General features: G+C 57.1%; 1 protein-coding gene across 11 annotated transcripts in view; it reads left to right on the forward strand.

The window, feature by feature from the left end:
• Positions 1-16,934, forward strand: part of HDAC4 (histone deacetylase 4) — a 335,893-nt gene that overhangs the window by 254,740 nt on the left and 64,219 nt on the right. For 9 of the 11 annotated variants that reach the window (XM_044751535.2, XM_070489249.1, XM_070489241.1 and 6 more), the window contains 3 exons: positions 875-991; positions 1,076-1,274; positions 8,161-8,399. In XM_044751535.2, coding sequence (XP_044607470.1) covers positions 875-991; positions 1,076-1,274; positions 8,161-8,399 — 555 coding nt within the window. The remainder of the gene's footprint in view (positions 1-874; positions 992-1,075; positions 1,275-8,160; positions 8,400-16,934) is intronic. The other 2 variants (XM_070489243.1, XM_070489245.1) reach the window with 1 other exon arrangement.

The raw sequence follows: 16,934 nt of genomic DNA on the forward strand, positions 1-16,934 counted from the left end.
ATAGTAAGTTTCTAAGTAATCGACCAGACTTTTCCTGACCTCCTGTTGGGTAAGTGCTCCTCACCTCTGTGGACATGGCTGCAGGGAGCACCCCTGTGGCCAAGCCTTCGTGTGCATCCGGATAATTTCCTGAGAGTTCGTTCTGAGAGTGGAGTTAGAGGATCAAAGGTTAGATCAATTTTTAAGGCTTTTGACATTTATTGCCAAATCATCCTGCAGACAGAGTGTGCCAATTTATAAGCCACCCAGCAGCGGTTTCTGTTTCTCTGGGCCAAGATGGTCTTAGCAGTTTTTAAAAATATTTCCCAACTTGATAGGTTTTTAAATATGTTTTTAGATATTGATTCTGAGGATTTTTTTCACATGTTTATTATTCCTCAATATTGGTTCTTCAGTCATTTGTCTTTGCCATGCACTTTTCTCCTTAGTTGTTTGATCTCTGAGCTCTTTATGTATTAACTGTCTGTCCCATACATTGCCAGTATTGTTGTCATTACTATTTGTCTTTTCGTGAGGGAATTTTTTTAATCAATATTTTCCTTTTTGGTTCTGCCTCTGATGTTATGTTTGGAAAGACAGTCCCAACTCTAAGAACATATTTTGAAATATATTACCCTAGATTTTCCTCCGATAGTTTTATGGTGCATAAGCAGTTTGAATTAGAAACAAACAGGAGTTTGATGGATTGTGAAGCCGAGATTTAAAGTGTCGTGCTCGCCTATCTGCTGATTCGTGCGTGTGTTTCTGTACTCTGGTATCAGAATTTGGCATGGCCTGCCCTGAGTGTTCTCTGTTGCCCTTTCTCGTGGTACGTGTCGCCCATGCTTGGCTGTAGCAGAGTCTCTGTGATGGCCATCGTGTGTTTTGTCTCCAGACCAGCTTGGCGCACAGACTTGTGACTCGGGAAGCCTCCGTGGCCCCGCTTCCCCTCTACACATCTCCGTCCTTGCCCAACATCACCCTGGGACTTCCTGCCACTGGCCCTTCCGCTGTAAGTAGGCATCCGCGGGTCGGTGTGGCGTGGGATGGCTGTCGCAGGGCCATAACCGTGGACGTCACCGATGTGCCTCTCCAGGGGGCAGCAGGCCAGCAGGAAGCTGAGCGACTCACTCTCCCAGCCCTCCAGCAGCGGATCTCCCTCTTTCCCGGCACCCACCTCACACCATACCTGAGCACAGCGCCCCTGGAGCGGGACGGCGCGGCGGCTCACAACCCCCTCCTGCAGCACATGGTCTTACTGGAGCAGCCGCCTGCACAGACGCCCCTCGTCACAGGTGAGCGCCGGTCGGGCCTCGGCCGCGGCTCCGGTGGGTGGGGGGCCTCGTCAGCTCAGAGGAGGCCGGCAGGCAGCCACCCCCGGGGCTTCCGTGCACCGCCCTCTCGTGTCGGGGGAAGGTTTGTAGACCCAGGCTCACTTGAAAAGCCAGGTAGGGGAATGAAAACAGCTGTCAGCTGTGCCGTCTGCTCCATCGCTCCAGAGCAGGTTGACGGCTCGTCTGACTTGTGTTTCCATCTGGATCAAGTTGAACATGTGAAGCAAGCACAGAAGTGAATCTGGTAAATAGTCAGTTTCTATTAGTAGTAAAAAGTTTTAAAAATGTGCCCTGGCTAAGGGATGGTTGTATTTAGAAAAAAGTAGGAAATTTGTCATGAAATTTTCACAGTGGCAGTGGTATAACCATGTCACCTAAGGAGTGAGGGAGCGTGTGGGGTTTGCTGTGAAGCAAGGATGCGCCTCCTGGACATCAGCAGCTCACATCTGTGCCCCATCCGCAGCTTCATGTTTGGCTGCCTGGAAGTCTGTTTATTTGTTCAGAATTAAAATCTGAAATCACCTCAGGGCCACGCATCTTTTAAACTCGGACGTTTAACGTGGTGGACAAGGCAGGTGCTGGGCGGTCCCAGAGCCTCGGCCTGTGACAGGGTGGGTATGATCTGTGGGTTCGGTGTGGTTTTCTGGCTTTGTGCTCCTTCCTGTCCCTCGAGCACTTGTTCTGTAGAGTCACCGGGCGGGTCTGGGCACACGGGGCCGTGTCCTGCCCCCGTGGGTGTCTGCGTAGATGGCGAGCTCCATCTTCTAGCAGCACACCTTTGTGTCTGTGTGTCCTCAGTGTCCCCATGTGCTTGCATTAGCGTCGCTGCCCTTTACAGGGCTGAGAGGTCCGCAGTGTGCCTGGGGGAGCGGGAGCCCCACGGTGCACCTCCCTGACTCTCAGGGGATGGGTCGTGAGCATCTGGATCCTGAGGGCTGTGTCTGAAATTGCACCCAAGTCTGTCAGACGCGCAAGATCAGACATCGGGAGTGCGTGCCATGGAGGAATCTCGTTCTTGTATCATTTCTTAAAACGTCAGATAGGCCTGACCCTCTCTGTGATTCTGGACCGCTGCTCACTTCACTTCGTCAGGGAGCTGTCTGTTATCACTGCTCTCGTCCCCTTCTCTGAGTCACTGTATTGTCCATTAAATAGCGGCCTTAATCTCGCGTGGCCCAGGTTCTGGGACAGTTGCCTTCTCTTGTAGGACCTGAGTGACAGCGTTCCATAAATCTCACCTCTCCAGTAACCTTGGGAACTCGCCTCCTCTCGTGGTTGACGAGGTGGCTTCTTCTGCCCTTTGCGTGTGGTCTGGTGGCCCGTTTAGTTACGACGGCTGCCAACAGCTTGCCTGCTGGTCCTGGGACTCACTGGGGTACCATTTCTCAGGCCCTTTGGCATCAGGGCCCCTGGCCTCTCCCCATCCCGCCTCTGCCCTCCTCGCCCTGCGTGCTCGCCTCTGTGCTGCCGTGCTGCCCTGTGCTGCTTCGCCTGGGCTGCCTGCCTGCCCACCCCCAATCCACAGGCCCCCTCTCTGCTGCACGGCCTCTCCCGGCTGCGGGCTCACCCTCCAGGCACCCCCGACTGGATGCAGCACAGTGCCAACAGCACAGGCTCCTTCCTCCCCAGCTCTGTGACCTTGGAAGTCTCCCATTCTCTTTGTGCCTCAGTTTCCCTTTCTGTAAAGTGGGGATGGTAGGAGTGTCTGCCTCGTTGCGTTTTCCAGGGTTAGATGAGTTGTGTGTGTTAGCGCAGGGTGGCACCCGACAGAGCTGAGCCCTCTTCAGATGTTAGCTCTTATGGTTGTAGAAGTTACTTTTGGTTTTGTCATTTTTATTCTTCAACCGCACTCTCTCCCTCACTTCCCCCAGCTGGACCCTGTCTGTCCTTCCTAGGGTCTCGGGGGCCCTCCCCCGTGCCCTCCCTGTGAGCACGGCCCTGCCTCTGGTGGTCTCTCGGGCTCCCCCTGCACCCTGTGGGAAGACGCCTCCTGGCCGGGCCCCTGCCTCTGCACCTGTCCACCATCCCCCCCGCCTCTCAAGGCCTGGGCAGCCCCCCAGTGCTGGAGCGCCAGCCACATGTGGCCATTAACTTTTAAATGGGAAGTTAAAAGCAAAGTGAAATTCGGTTTCTCAGTCACATGGCGGTGTAGCAAACGCTCGTGTGGCTACTGGCTACCAACTGTAGGAACCTGGAGCATTTCCATCAGCACGGAAAGTTCCGCGGGACAGCCCTGGCCTGGAGTGACATCCCATCTCTTTCCGTGGAGCAGCTCTGCTCTGGGCCTCTCCCTTGCCTCCCTGCGCAGCACCCACATGTGCTGGTTCCCTTCTCCCTGACTGGGCCGCTGGACGTGGCTTCTGGAAGCCGCTGCCCTGCCCTGAGAGCCCTTCTCCCCCCAGGCCCGCCTCCCAGCAGCGTGGCCCCCTCCTGTGCCCTGGCCACAATGGTACCCTCTGCCTCGGCGCAGCTTCTGCTGACCCACCATCTGTCCCTCCCACCTGACTCCCTCCCTCCTGAAGGACACACTCTGGACTTTGCCATCCCCTTCCTTCCCCCGCACCCACGTGGTGTTTAATGCAGAGTAGGTCCACAGTAAATATCTCTAGGATCGAGCCAAGTGAAAGCCAGGTTCTGAGGGGCTCGTGTCTGAGCAGGAACAGGAAGAATCCCCACGGGTTTGCTTGTGTCCGTTTGTCTGCATTTCCACAAGGGGTCGGCCGGCAGACCTCCCTTGTTGCTGATAGTCATGTCACGGAGGATGGATGGACAGAATGTCAGAGCTACAACAACTCCATTTCACAGTTGCCTCAGAGAGAGAGGCCCTGTGGGAGGAGCGTCTGGCCCAGGTGCAGGGGGAGCGCAGGTGCGGGGTCTCGGACGCTGCGGGGTCTCGGACGCTGCGTCCCTCTCCCCCAGGTGCATGCGATGCCCCGCCTCTGTGTGGCACGCGTGTTCTCTGGACTAGCTGCCCAGGTAAGGGGCCAAGAGACAGTAGTTGTTTGCTACGATCTTCTGAAGATAGCAGTTTCCTGATACAGTCCCCGAGATTGCCTCCGAGGACCTAGCAAAGGAGGTCGGGAGACCATTGCAAGGCGAGGCGGAAACTGCTTTTGGCCAGCAAACAGAACTTTTGGCCAGCGTCTCCCATACGCCAGGCCCCTGGGAGACGGGCCCCTGGGAGCTCTATAGTTGGGGCGTGTGGAGGAGAAGGCAGGGCTGGGCCGTGCAGCAGGTGAGCCTCAGGGAAGGCTTCCCAGAAGGGGCATCGTCGCTGAGACCTCGGGCAGCAGTCACAGGCAGAGAGGGGCAGAAAGGCCAAGTAGAGGGAGCGGGTATTGTACCTGTGGTGGGGCTGTGTCACCCAACATTCTAGCCTTCTGGCCACTCGGAATATGCCGCCAGCATGGTGAGGGGAGCTGACAGGCAGCCACTGCCCCATTGTCACAACTCGGCGCAGGGGTGCTGCTGGCTTCTGGAGCAGTGATTACAGGCTTCCCTTTAGTCCTGATCATGCCCGAAAACAGCGAGTCCCTGCAGTGGCTGGAGCACGACTCACTGTGGGGTGCCCGTGCACCTGGGCCCCGGGCTGTGCTCTCAGCCCCAGGCAAGCCCTCCTGCACCCAGGCTCCAGCAGAGGCTGACAGGTCCAGGTGGGCGGGCCCCTGTTGCCCTGGTTTCTCAGAGCGCCCGGGGTACGCTGACGTGCAGCCGGGATTGCAGACCACAGTTAGAGCCGACTCGTGCCTGGTGTGTTCTCCTTTGAAGGGTTTTGAAAACTTTAACTGTGGCCTGAAGGGCAACGGAATACAGCAGGTGGATCTGTAAGGACGCGGGGAGCAGGAGTCCCTCGTTTGCTGGACTTCATCTGTGTCGACAGAAGCCCACCATGAGGAGGCCAGTGCTCCGGGACTGAGCCTTCTGGCTTTTCATCCTCCTCAGCTCTTTAACCCCATGTCTGGTGTGCTGTGTCTAGGTGGGGCCTCTGTTTGCAAACTCCCTACTTAGTGCTAGCCACCTTACACCCCAGATGACAGGGTAAGTGCCGGCGTGCTCGCCTAAGAAGGACCATGTGTGTCATGCGTGTTCTCCCTGGACCTCCGGGAAGCTGGCCCGGCCCCCTCCCCACTGGGAGGAGCAAGAGTGTGTAACACGGGGACTCCTCTCTCGGCACCCACACGGAGCTGGGGTGTTGTCGGTTCACTGGGCCCTGGAGGGACTCCTGCTGGTGCCGTGGGCGGGAAGAACAGAAGCCTCGGGGTGGAGCCTCGCAGCCAGCCCGGCGCCCAGTGAGGGAGGCCTCCCTGCCCAGAGAGGGTCCCCAGTCCGCCGCGCTGCAGAGTCAGGCTCTGTCCCTGGACCTCGCTGGCTCAGGCACAGCCTTGGGTCACCCAGGGCAGAATTCGATCTGAATGTTCTGTGGTGTTATGCTTGAAAGCCTTTTACAGCACTCACCGGAAACCACACAGAGGGGGTCATCAGAGACCCTTGTTAACAATCTGGCTTCTTTAGCTTCCGAGTCAGAAACCACCTGGCCGCTAATGGGGTTGCTACGCAAAGGTCAGGACACCCAGTTTTGTGTGGTGCCGAGCAGTGGATTTGTCCCCCAGTGTGGTGGCCCCAGAGTTGTACACCCCAGGCACTAGGGTGCAATTCGAGGTGGGTGGGATGAGGCCCAGAGAAGCTGAGGGTGGGAGACAGGAACAGAACAGGGTCGAGCTGAAGGGCATCCACACCAGGCGGCCCCATGTCAGACGGGAGCACTCACGGAGTCAGGCTCTGAGAGTGAGACTGTCCTCTGTCTGCTGCGTCCTCAGGGAGGTCCACCCGGTGAAGGAGTGTCTCTGCTCATGGGAACGGCTGGGAGCCTGTGATGGTGGGGAGGAGCCCCTGGGGGAGCCCACGACAACCAGCAGAAAGCAGAGTGCATCCACCTGGCCGTGCGAATGCCTTGTTCCTTATCCTCTGTTGAACCTGGAAGCTCAGTCTCAGGGTCACCCTTTCCGTCTAGAACCAGAAGCCTCTGTGCAGATGTGAGGCAAGGCTGGCCTGGCCGACCCAGCACGGGCGCTGCGGCTTCATCCCTGACTTGACCTCCGTACTTGGGTCTCCACTGAGGCTTAAAAAAAAACTAAGGAGAATGTATTTTATCATCTTGTTTTCTGAGAAGGGAGCTTTTTGGTAACTGCATAAGCTTTACCCCCATAAATGCAGCTTTGTGTGGCTCAATTCCTTATTTCCTCCATGAAATATTAAATCCCCCGTAATTCCTACGTTAACAGTTGGTGAATTCTGAAATACCTTCTTTACGAGGATATCTTCTTTTTAACTTTTCTAGAAAATTGAGAGGGAATGATTCTACCTTTCGAGTTATTCGCTTTAATTTAGTAACCAAGCAGATAATAAAATTTAAGATAACTTACCTTCCCAGAAAACAATGCAGTTAAATGAAAAGCGATGGTTGTTGCAGGGACTCTGGGTGATGAAGTTTGAGAAGGTGGTGAGGGACAATTTACTAGAGTTGAAGCTTTCTTTTCCTGTGTGTGTGCTCTATTTGTATACAAAATAGTATTTTTACTTTAGAAATAGCCCCCAGGAAGGGACAAGAAAAACACTGAGTACACTGCCCACCGGGGGTCTTAGGCTCTGCTAAACCTGATGACACAGCCCCCCACTGGCTTTGGAGTCCCGGGGGACAGAGAGGGCAGGAGCCACCGCTTGTCAGCAGGGCCACCTCGGGGCGAGGACAACAGGGCCACCTTGCGCAGGTGTGAGGATGTGCCCGGTTCGGGGAGTCGTCCACTCTGGGCAGCCGAGAGCCCGTGTGGCCAGTTCATTTGCTGTTTCTCCCTGTCAGACGCCCTTGAGCCTGGAGTCGTTTTCAGCCTGAGCAACGTTGTTTAGAGTGTGTCCACCTCAGGTTAGCAGGGGAGCAGGCACTCAGGCAGCAGGGGAAGGGGTCTCTTAGACCCTCTTGCTCATAGAACAGTGGAAAAATGGTCAAGTACCTAAACCAACAGTTTGCCAAAGAAAACATACAGGTGAGTGAAAAGCACACAGAAGGAAAAATGTGTAGCTTCCTGAGTTCACGTGAAGAGGCTGCATTTAAAACAAGATTCACATGCAGATTAGCAGAAGCTCGCCTCCTGTCAGCACAGACTCTAACTTAAACCCCCGGGCTAGCACAGGGGTGGCGAAGCGGCCGTTCTGTGCAGCTGGCGGCATGTACGTGGGCAAAACCTTTGTAGGAATTTGTAGAGAGAGATTTTGACATATGCACCAGGGGTTTTGAAAGTGTTACTGCCCTCTTTGTGTATAAAATCAAAACTTTAAGAGACCCTTAAAATGATTTGATCCCTAAGGACTGTTTTTTTCCCCTCAACCTTAGTTTCTGTGACAGTTCCAGGAGAGCCACCTCTGTGTTCTTCCAGAACACTCTGGAGGCCAGCAGAACCATCACCTCCTTGCTCAGCAGGCGTGTGGCCCTCTTGTCACCCACAGTGCTGTTCAGATCAAAACAGACCTTTCTAGGGCCTGGGCCCCTCTGAGGAGTTGCTCTCGGGCAGGGCGAGCTTGCGCTGAAGCCTGTGGCACAGAACACCCATTTACAGCACTGACATGGGTGTCAATAGACATTTGCCTCCAAATGATGGTCTCTGTTTACCGGAGCCCTAGCTCAGGGCATTTGGCATGTGCCCAGAGTCAAGCCCAGTGGGCTTCAGGGAGGAGGCGCCCGGGCCGGCAGCTGCGGTTCCCAGTGGCCTCCATCCGTTACTCAACAGCCCTCTCTCCCCTCCTCTCTTCTTCCTCTTCCCCTCTGCTGTTTTTCCCTCCATATTATCTTCAGACTGGTATCTTTCAGGCCTGGGAGCACTGCCCCTGCACGCGCAGTCTCTGGTTGGTGCGGACCGGGTATCCCCGTCCATCCACAAGCTGCGGCAGCACCGCCCGCTGGGGCGCACGCAGTCGGCCCCACTGCCCCAGAACGCGCAGGCCCTGCAGCACCTGGTGATCCAGCAGCAGCATCAGCAGTTCCTGGAGAAGCACAAGCAGCAGTTCCAGCAGCAGCAGCTGCACATGAACAAGGTGGGTCTGCTGGTGGGGCGTGCCCCTCGCGGGCCGGCAGCATCTTTGCAGCCTCGCTGTCCAGTGGCCCTTTCTGGCCTCGAGAGAGGCCAGGAGACGTGAAAGGCCAGTGGACGTGGGCTTGAGCACGCGTGGCCGGGACTGAGAATGTCACCTGGATCTAGAACTCCAAAGCAATTCCTCTCTGCAGGGGGGTGACCGGCGTGGGGTCGGGCCCTGCGTCCCAGTCAGCGAGCGTAAGTATGGCTGGCACACACTGTGCCTGTCGCACATGTGTGTCACTGTGTGGTGTGTCCTACTTAGTCAACACTTTCTTCTTGAGTTTCTTGAGGACATCTGTCTTCTTTAAGCAAACTCAAGACAGAAAGTCCCCAACCCTACAGTGGCCTGGAGCCCCAGAAGCACATTTTCCCAGTCACTTGGCAGCTGCAGTGTGGCTACCTATTAGAATAGCATCATCAGAAGGGCCTTGATGCCCAGCCCAGCCCACAGAGGTCTCCATACCTACAGTCTTACGAGTCACTCACAAGGCCCATTTCAGCAGGAAGTAGTGGGAAGGGTCAGTGTTGCTGTAGGAACACGATGATTCTGAGTAACTTTTTTCGAATGCTGACATTTGAAATAAAGCATCTTTAATATCAGAGAATGAGGTGAGCCACTTAGGAAGATAGTCCAGCAGCTCCTCAAAAGGTTAAACCCAGAGTTACCATGTGACCAGCAGGTCACACCTAGATACGTGCCCAGGAGGAATGAGGACGCATGGCTCCATGCTCGTGAATGTACGCGTCACGTCCTTGAACGTGGCTGGCGCGTGGACGCTCACGGCAGCGTGGTTCACGATATCCAGACGGTGCCAACAGCGCCCTGCCCGTCAGCTGAGGGACGGTTAAACAGAATGTGGCACATCCGTGCTGTGGAGTATTATTCAGCCATAAAGGAATGATAAACCTTGAAATGGTGCTGGATGAAAAAGCCAGACAAGGAGCCCACATATGACGTGATTGCATCTATATGAAAAGACCAGCATAGGCAAATCCTTGCAGACAGAAAGTAGACTGGTGGTTGCCCGGGGCTCAGGGAAGGAGCATGAGGAGTGACTGCCAATGGACACATTTCTTTTTGAGATGATGAAAATGTTCTAAAATTAGATTATGGTGATGGTTGCACAACTAAGTGTACCACAAACTACTGGATTATACAAGTGTTTTTATTATTGAAAGTGTGAATTTTACGGTGTGTGACTTACATCTCAATAAAGCTGTCACAATAAGAGGACGAGATGCTCGAAGGCGGCTTTGGGGATATTCGGAAGGAAGCGTTGAGAGCTCTGGTGATGTGGGGATGGCTAGACTTGCTTCTCGCTGCGCCTCTGCTGTGAAGGCTCCCCCGCGGCTCCCCTCCTGCAGGTGGACTCAGCCATTGGTCCCCACGAGTCAGACGCAGTTGGGCTCTTCTCTCCGGCTCTGAGGAATGAAAGGGTCGAGGGGAGAGGGTTAGGGATGAGGGAGATGATTCGGCATAAATGGAGGAGGCCTGGAAGGATCTCGTATCTAGATTCCCAGGCAAGTGTGGAGACAGAATCGAGAGCGGGGAGCCCACCCTCTCGGGGTGGGACGCTGCATGTGGCCAGCCCTGACTGGTGGCACCGGCAGCCCCTCATGCTCACCTGATTCCCTTCCCTCCAGCCCTCCGGTCCCAGCCCAGTCTGGGTGTTGGGTCAGGCAACTAATCTTTAGAGAAGGAGCATCTTCCCACTGTCACACTCCCAGGTCTCGGCTCCTTCACGTCTTGGCCCGAATGTCACCTCTTGATGGGCCCCAACCCTCAATTAGAACTGCTGCTCAGCCCTGTCCTCTTCCCTTGCCTTCCTCTGTCTGCCAGTGAGGTGCCCGCTCCTCACGTCTGCTGTTCATGTCTGGTTCCCCTGCTGGACTGTCAGCCCACAAGGATGGGGTCTTCGTGTTGTTCACTGGTGGACCCGAGTGCCTGGCACGGTGCCCACCCCTGGCAGGTGCCCGCTGTGTTTTTGTCAGCATGTTGCTTGTTGCAATGACAGCACATCTTTCCGAGGCTGCTCCACCGCTGAGACTGGCCCAGCCCCCACAGTGGTCCACAGGCTTTGACTGCATGGACCTCCAGGACAGTGGACCTGCCTCGAGCAGCATCCCTCGGAGCTGGCGGCCACTGTAGCCCAAATCCGCCCCAGTGTGTTCCCCCTTACAGGGTTGAGGAGACAGGTCCCCTGGCACCCTGCTCCTGAATGGCCCGCTGCCCCTGACCAGATGCCCAGCGCAGGCCAAGCCCAGGTCCCTGCTGCCCCCTGGGCACCAGGAAATAGGCTCACCACTGTCACCCCAGAGCCCCCTGGGCCCCGCAGGCTCTCCTAGCCAGACAGCACAGGGCAGTGTCAGAGATGGGAGGGACCGCCAGACGCAGCCCCTCTTGTGGACGGGAAAGGTACTCACTCACTGGGGGCAAGACAGGAGCTGCCATGTCTGTTCACTCCCATGTGTCAAAGGCACGTCATATTCGTCTTACTAATGCGAACTTGTGCTTCTTAATTGTCTTATGTCATTATCTGAGTGATGGGGTAGGAGGTTTGGGGAAGATAGGAAACACCCATTCACATGTGGTATATTCTCGAGCAGAATGATTTAGCAACTGGGAAATCTCCCTGGATGCTGTCGCGTGATTAATTTCCGGTGGGAACGACGGTTGATTGAAATGTTTATACACCGTGCTCCTGGGATGCTCAGGGAGCGACGATCGTGTCTAGGCCCGTCTAGCACCAATCCTGCTGCCCTTTATCCTGGAGGATGACTCTACCTTCCCTAATGGCCCTGGAGCCCGGCTCCTGGCAGCTCCCGCTCCTGCAGCCCTGCGCCTGTGTGCTTGGGGATCGCAGCTGTCTCCTGCATGGTCGGCTGCCGGCCAGCCTCTGCCTTGGAGTGCAGCTGCTTCCATGATGCTCCCCTGTGAGAGATCGGCCATTCCCAGTTCCTGCAGCCCCTGCAGCCCTCCATGGCCGCTGCGGTTTCCCGGAGGCCCACAGCCTAGAGACTGCCCCATCTGGCTGAGGGAACTCTGCGAGGTGGAGAGGACGGGCCGGAGCTGGCTCTGCTCACCTCCCCGGCCCATGATGGGAGTGATCACCGTGGCTCTGCAGCTGTGTATCAGCTTCCACGTCAGGGCCCAGCACCTTGCATGCAGTGGGGTTTCATAAAAGTTTGCTGTGTGAAGGAACATTCTGGAGAATGCATGCCATCAAAGGGCAAGTGGAGCTTAAGCTCTGCGACTGAAGCCACCCCTCTTTGCTGGGCGTGCCTGGGCATGGCCTCAGCATGGTCTGGTCTGTGTAAAGTGGGAAACGTGTGGAGGCGGAAATGGCTTTTTCTTTCTGTTAAAAGAGAATATTTGAGGCCCCTCTCCCGCAGGAGCAAAGAGGCTTTGCTGTGGAAGGCAGTTCTTGCAGGGTCCCTGAATCACACGACAGCTGGACCTACAGTGTCGAGCATTGATGCATCCCTTGGAGGGGGGCATGTCTCCCTTTAACTCGACATTCTTGATTTTGAGGAGGAAAACGTGGACTCATTTATTTGGGTGGTCTAATTACAAGCGTGTCTAATAATCTTTAAATATTGGCATGGTTACCAGTTTGGTTTTGGCCCTGAATGCCAGCCTGGCTTTTAGAAAATTTATTGTTCCACATATGGAGCTGCATTCATTCTTGTATAATTGCTAAAGGGGGCTCCAGGTCCAGAAGGCCATTGGAAGACAAAGAGCGGATCCGCTTGTCTAGTTCCCTGTTTCACCGCCAACATCCCCACCATCACGTCTGTCTGTGGGAGCCTCACCTCCAGGCCAGCTCTGCTGGGTGGCCCGGCCCTCAGCCCAGCTGGTAGAGAGCAGAGCTGCATCTCCAAGGCAGAGGGAGACCAAGTGGCCTGGCTCCACGAGCACCACGTCCCTGCTGAGCTGAGACCCCTGGCAGCCGTGTGACCGAGCCTGCTCTGCATCACAGGGAGGCCACTGACGCCAGCCACCCGCCGCTGTCATGGTGACATCCCTCCCAGGCACCCTCTGAGGCCTGAGGGGCTGTGGCCACCCCTGGGGAGCGTCTCTGTGCCTCCAGATGGGACGTGCCCTCCAGGGAGCTGGCGGCAGCTTGGGTGTCCCTGCCCCGCCCAGAGCTCCTTCCAGCGGGGTCAGCATAGAGTCCTTGCCCAGAGCCAGGCTGTCTCTCGTGGAAGCCCAGTGTCCCGACTCCTCTGGAGGGGCTGGAGGCCTCTACTCAGATGCCTTCATTCTCCGAGGAAGCCAAGAAGAAAATGGGAGAGGGAGCCCAGGGACATTCCGCCCGTGAGCAGGCCATTCCATGCCCCACTCTGCTGTGTCCCTCTGACCATAGTTGGCCTCCTGGGCAGAGCTGCCACTGGGCCTTTGCGATCTTCCAGCTCCTCCCTCCTCCCCCTCTGATGTCCCGGAGCTCCCACCCAACCACCATCCCAGGGCTGCAGCCCCCAGCCGTGCCCCTGCCATGCCCTGCCGGGACACGCTACATACACGAGGTCGTGACCTCAGGAGGCTCCCTAAGAGTGTGAAGCTGAAGGAGGAAGGGAGGGGACGCCACACTCCCAGCCCAGGCCGACCTGGAGCGGAGAGCCGGGTCACACGAGAGAGAGGGCCACAGGAGGTTACCGGAAACTTCTGAGACTTTCGCACATTCAGCCCTTCAACCCTCCCAGCATCATTCATGGAAAGAAGTAGAAGGCAGCCCACAGCTGCGTCCTGATGTCAGCGGGCACCCAGCACCTTCCCCACAGAGAAACCCGTCCACACTAGCTCAGCCACCGAGGAACCAACACCCCCATGACGGGACGCTCGTCCCCACCTGAGGTCCCCAAGAGGCCCACCAGTACCCACCAGTGCCCTGCCCCACACTCCTCCCTGGGCCACTCCTGAGGGCATATCCTCATCCACATCCGGGGCGTTTTACAGAGTAGCTGGTTGGACACTTCCGTGATGTCAGCCTTATACGGGTCACCTAAATAGGGCGTGTGATCTGCAGCCGGACCCAAATCAGACAAGAAGGGCCATAAGCGACGTTACTGGAACAGCTGAGGAAACTTGAATACGTACACTGCAGTGGATTCTCACTGAACTCATCAGCAGGGCTCCCCAGGGGATGGCTGCGCGCAGAAGGCCGGACGCGCGTGCACGCCGTTCCCGGGCTGGGTCGTTTCTTGCTGTTTCTATCCAGCTGAAGGGCACATGGGGTTCCGCACGCTGTACTTGACATTTTCTGAGGTTTTGAAATTTAAAAGAGCGTGTTGGAGGAAAGCTGGGATTGGAGCGTCCCTGTCCACAGGTGCCCTTTCTCGTGGCTGCTGTCCTCTTCTCCGCTGTGATCAGCATCTCGATAGTCACAACTCGTTTCCTCTGGGGATGCCCTGGAGGACCCTGGCTGGCCCCTCTCCTCCTCAGTCACTTCTCCTGGGGCCTCCAGCCCAAGAACGGACCAGGGCCCTGTGTCCTCAGACACACTGACCACCTCGGAGCTGGGCCTCCCGAAAGGGTCTCAGAATGGCCCTGGGTCCCCCAGGAGCAGGCCCAGCCTCCAGGACCCCTCCCTGCAGGGTCAGCCTCCGGTGGCCACGCCACTCCTGCCCCCACACCTGCCCCCACCTGGTGCAGACGCTTTCCCCTCTCCTGGGGTTGTGGCCTGTTGCCTGCCTGCCCCCTCATGAGTGTCCGAGAGCTGACCCCAAGCCTGCAAGTGCCTTTTCCGCTCCCCAGGACAGCGTGCCCCGTGGCCCCATCTCCTGGCAGACGCTGGCGCTCCTTCTGGCTCTCTGGCCCTTCTCCGGTGTCCCTTGTCTGTGTGGCTCCCTGCCTCTCTCTCTGCAGCACTGGCTCCGTGAGCTGTGCGGGAGCTACTGTGCCTCAACTTCCCAGGTGCTCAGTGCTTCCTGACAGTCATCTCCAGCCCTGACCTGTCTCCTGAATGCCACCCTTGGACCCACTTCTCAGGGGATGTCTCCTCACGGGTCCGCCAGGCGCTTGGATTTCCGCCTCTGAGCCAGGCTCCTCCCCTGCCCTTCCTGCCGCGCCCGGGCCAGCCTCCTGCCTCTGAGCAGCAGCTGTCCCTTGCCCCTGGCCCGGTATCCAGGGCCCCCTGCTCACTCTCCACGGCCACGGGGAGCCAACACTACTGCCTGGCCCTCCCTCGCTGCGCCTGGACCCAGCCCCTCTGCTGGCCTTCCCCCCCCGAGCCTGGCTGAGCCCCCGCAGTGTCACTTCCCTGCACGGACTCCCCAGCCCCGCCCCGCCCCGCCCCATTCTCAGTCAGACCTTTCAGGATCTTCCTGCAGCGCAGGCAGGAGCATCTGAGAAAGCGTAGCCTCTCATGCCTGTGGTCCTGACCCCCCGTCACTTTGTCCTCAGCCCTGTTGCCAATTCTTTTGCACCCTTGCCCTCCGGCACACCATGTGTCTCTGTCCCCAGTGCCACTCCCATATCCATCCTGGCTGCCATTGTTCCCTCCTTGTGGACCCCTGCCCACCCCTCTGCTCTGACATCCACTCACCAGGTGTGACAGCCAGCCACCTTCTCAGGCCCCCACTCACTCGCCCGGTAAACCTCCCATCAGCCACTCAATGAACCCCATCCTGTTACCTGTCAGACCCCACCAGGCCGTGTGTGACAAAGGAACGGGGAGAGTTTGTGACCTCGTCGGCCCTAAAGCCAAGGCTTGTGCTGCCATGTGCTGAGGTCCTCTTGAGGCCAGCGTGGATGCGGGAGGCCGGGAGAGGCCCAGCGCCCTCTGCTGGCGGGGACATCATCCCTGCCCCTTCCCAGTCGGGGTCACAGTCTGGTGCCCGAGTGGACTTTGTCCAGCCAGGAGCTCACGGTGGGCCTCGCGGGCTCCAGGTGTGCAGGAGGAAGAAGATGGGGTTGACATGTAAGAGACCATCAGAAATCTCAAAACCGTCAGGATTTTAAAACACTATTTTTAGTAAACCTGTGTGAGAACTCTGTTAAAGCAACTGGATATAAGGTTGGCAGGTTATATATTTGGAATCAAGTCTTTAGCCTGCATGCCGTCTTCCTGGCGCTCTCTCGCCTTGCTGGCTTGCCTTCTGGAATCTGTACTAAGCCTGCCCCGGCCGGCGCTCTGCTCTGTTCCCCGTGCTGCATCGAAATTGTCTGATGAGCAGTTGCCGTGGGGTTGGAGATAAAGAAAGTGGCTGGTGGTTTCCTCGGCTCGCTTTCACAGTCAGGCTTCACCGTGAAGTGTTTATTATAAGCTGATTAAGGAGGAGCATATAAAATGCATCCCCAGTCCAGTCTGAGCTCTGTTTCTCACAGCAAGGCAGGGCAGGTCCTCCGGGGTGCAGGCTGAGCTGCGTCTTGTGTGCGTGTCTACACACGTGGCTGGGCCCTGCTGTCCAGCTGGCCCCCGGTACCAGGCTGCTAGGACACTGCGCTCACACAGAGTGCCCACGAGTCCGTCCCTCACGGGCAGACTGCTCCCCGCCACGGCGTGGGCGAGAACACAGGCGGCTCTGCGCAGACTTTTGAAAATACTGAAGCTCAGGTGTGAAAAACGCTGGGCTGCCTTGAAAATCTGTTTCCTTCCAGAAACAGAATCAGAGTGTGCTGGAAAGGTTCGTTCTCTGCACCAGGGCGGTTCTCTCACGAAGACCTCCACGAGGGGCTTCAGAGCGCCCCTTGCGTTCTCAGAGACAAGGCCAGGCACTCTGCCCATCAACTCGTTTCCCGTGGCAAACAGATCATGTGTTAAGAGAGACCCTTAGAGTTGGGGTGCTGGGGAGGCGTGGAGGGATGTGGAGCACGCAGGAGGTCACTCACCCTCACGTGGAGGGCAGAGAACACCTGGAGGCCTAAGGGGTGTCAGGAGGGAGCCCAGTGGAGAGGGCCGGGGAGGGAGGGAAGCCGTGGGGAGCCCATCAGGAGGACCTGCAGCTGTGGAGGACCAGGAGGAGGGAGCACGTGGGGCAGGGACCCGCGGACAGCTGTGGTGTGGCTGGAGCGTAGAGTGGCAAGTGCAGAGGGAGATGGTGGAGGAGCTCACAGCGGACGGCTGGCGGGGAGGCATTTAAGGGGCTTTAAGAAGGGGAGCGCACCATGAGGCGGCACGTTCCAAAGCTCACTGTCACTGCCACGTGGAGACACACTGGAGAGGGGCCTCCCGGAAGGCCGTGGCTGTAATCGAGGCAGGAGACGCCATTGCCTGATGCAGGAAGGGAGCAGGAGAGCGCGGATGGGGAGGATCGGCGACTCCAGAGACGTCTCAGATGAATGGCACCTGGGCAGTGTCAGACGGGCACCACAGAGGGAGGGGTCAGTGAGATGCTCAAGTTTGTGACTTCGCAGCTGGCTGGAGAGGGTTCCATTTGCTGAGAAAGAGTCCGAGAGAAAGAAGAGGTTTAAGCCTCCCTGAGTTCAGCGTTGGGCCGTGTGTGCGGTGCCCGTGGGCGTCCACTTTGAGCCAAGAAGTCTAGCAGCCGTCAG

Source organism: Equus asinus, chromosome 19 (genome assembly GCF_041296235.1).
Source record: "Equus asinus isolate D_3611 breed Donkey chromosome 19, EquAss-T2T_v2, whole genome shotgun sequence".
NCBI lineage: Eukaryota > Metazoa > Chordata > Mammalia > Perissodactyla > Equidae > Equus > Equus asinus.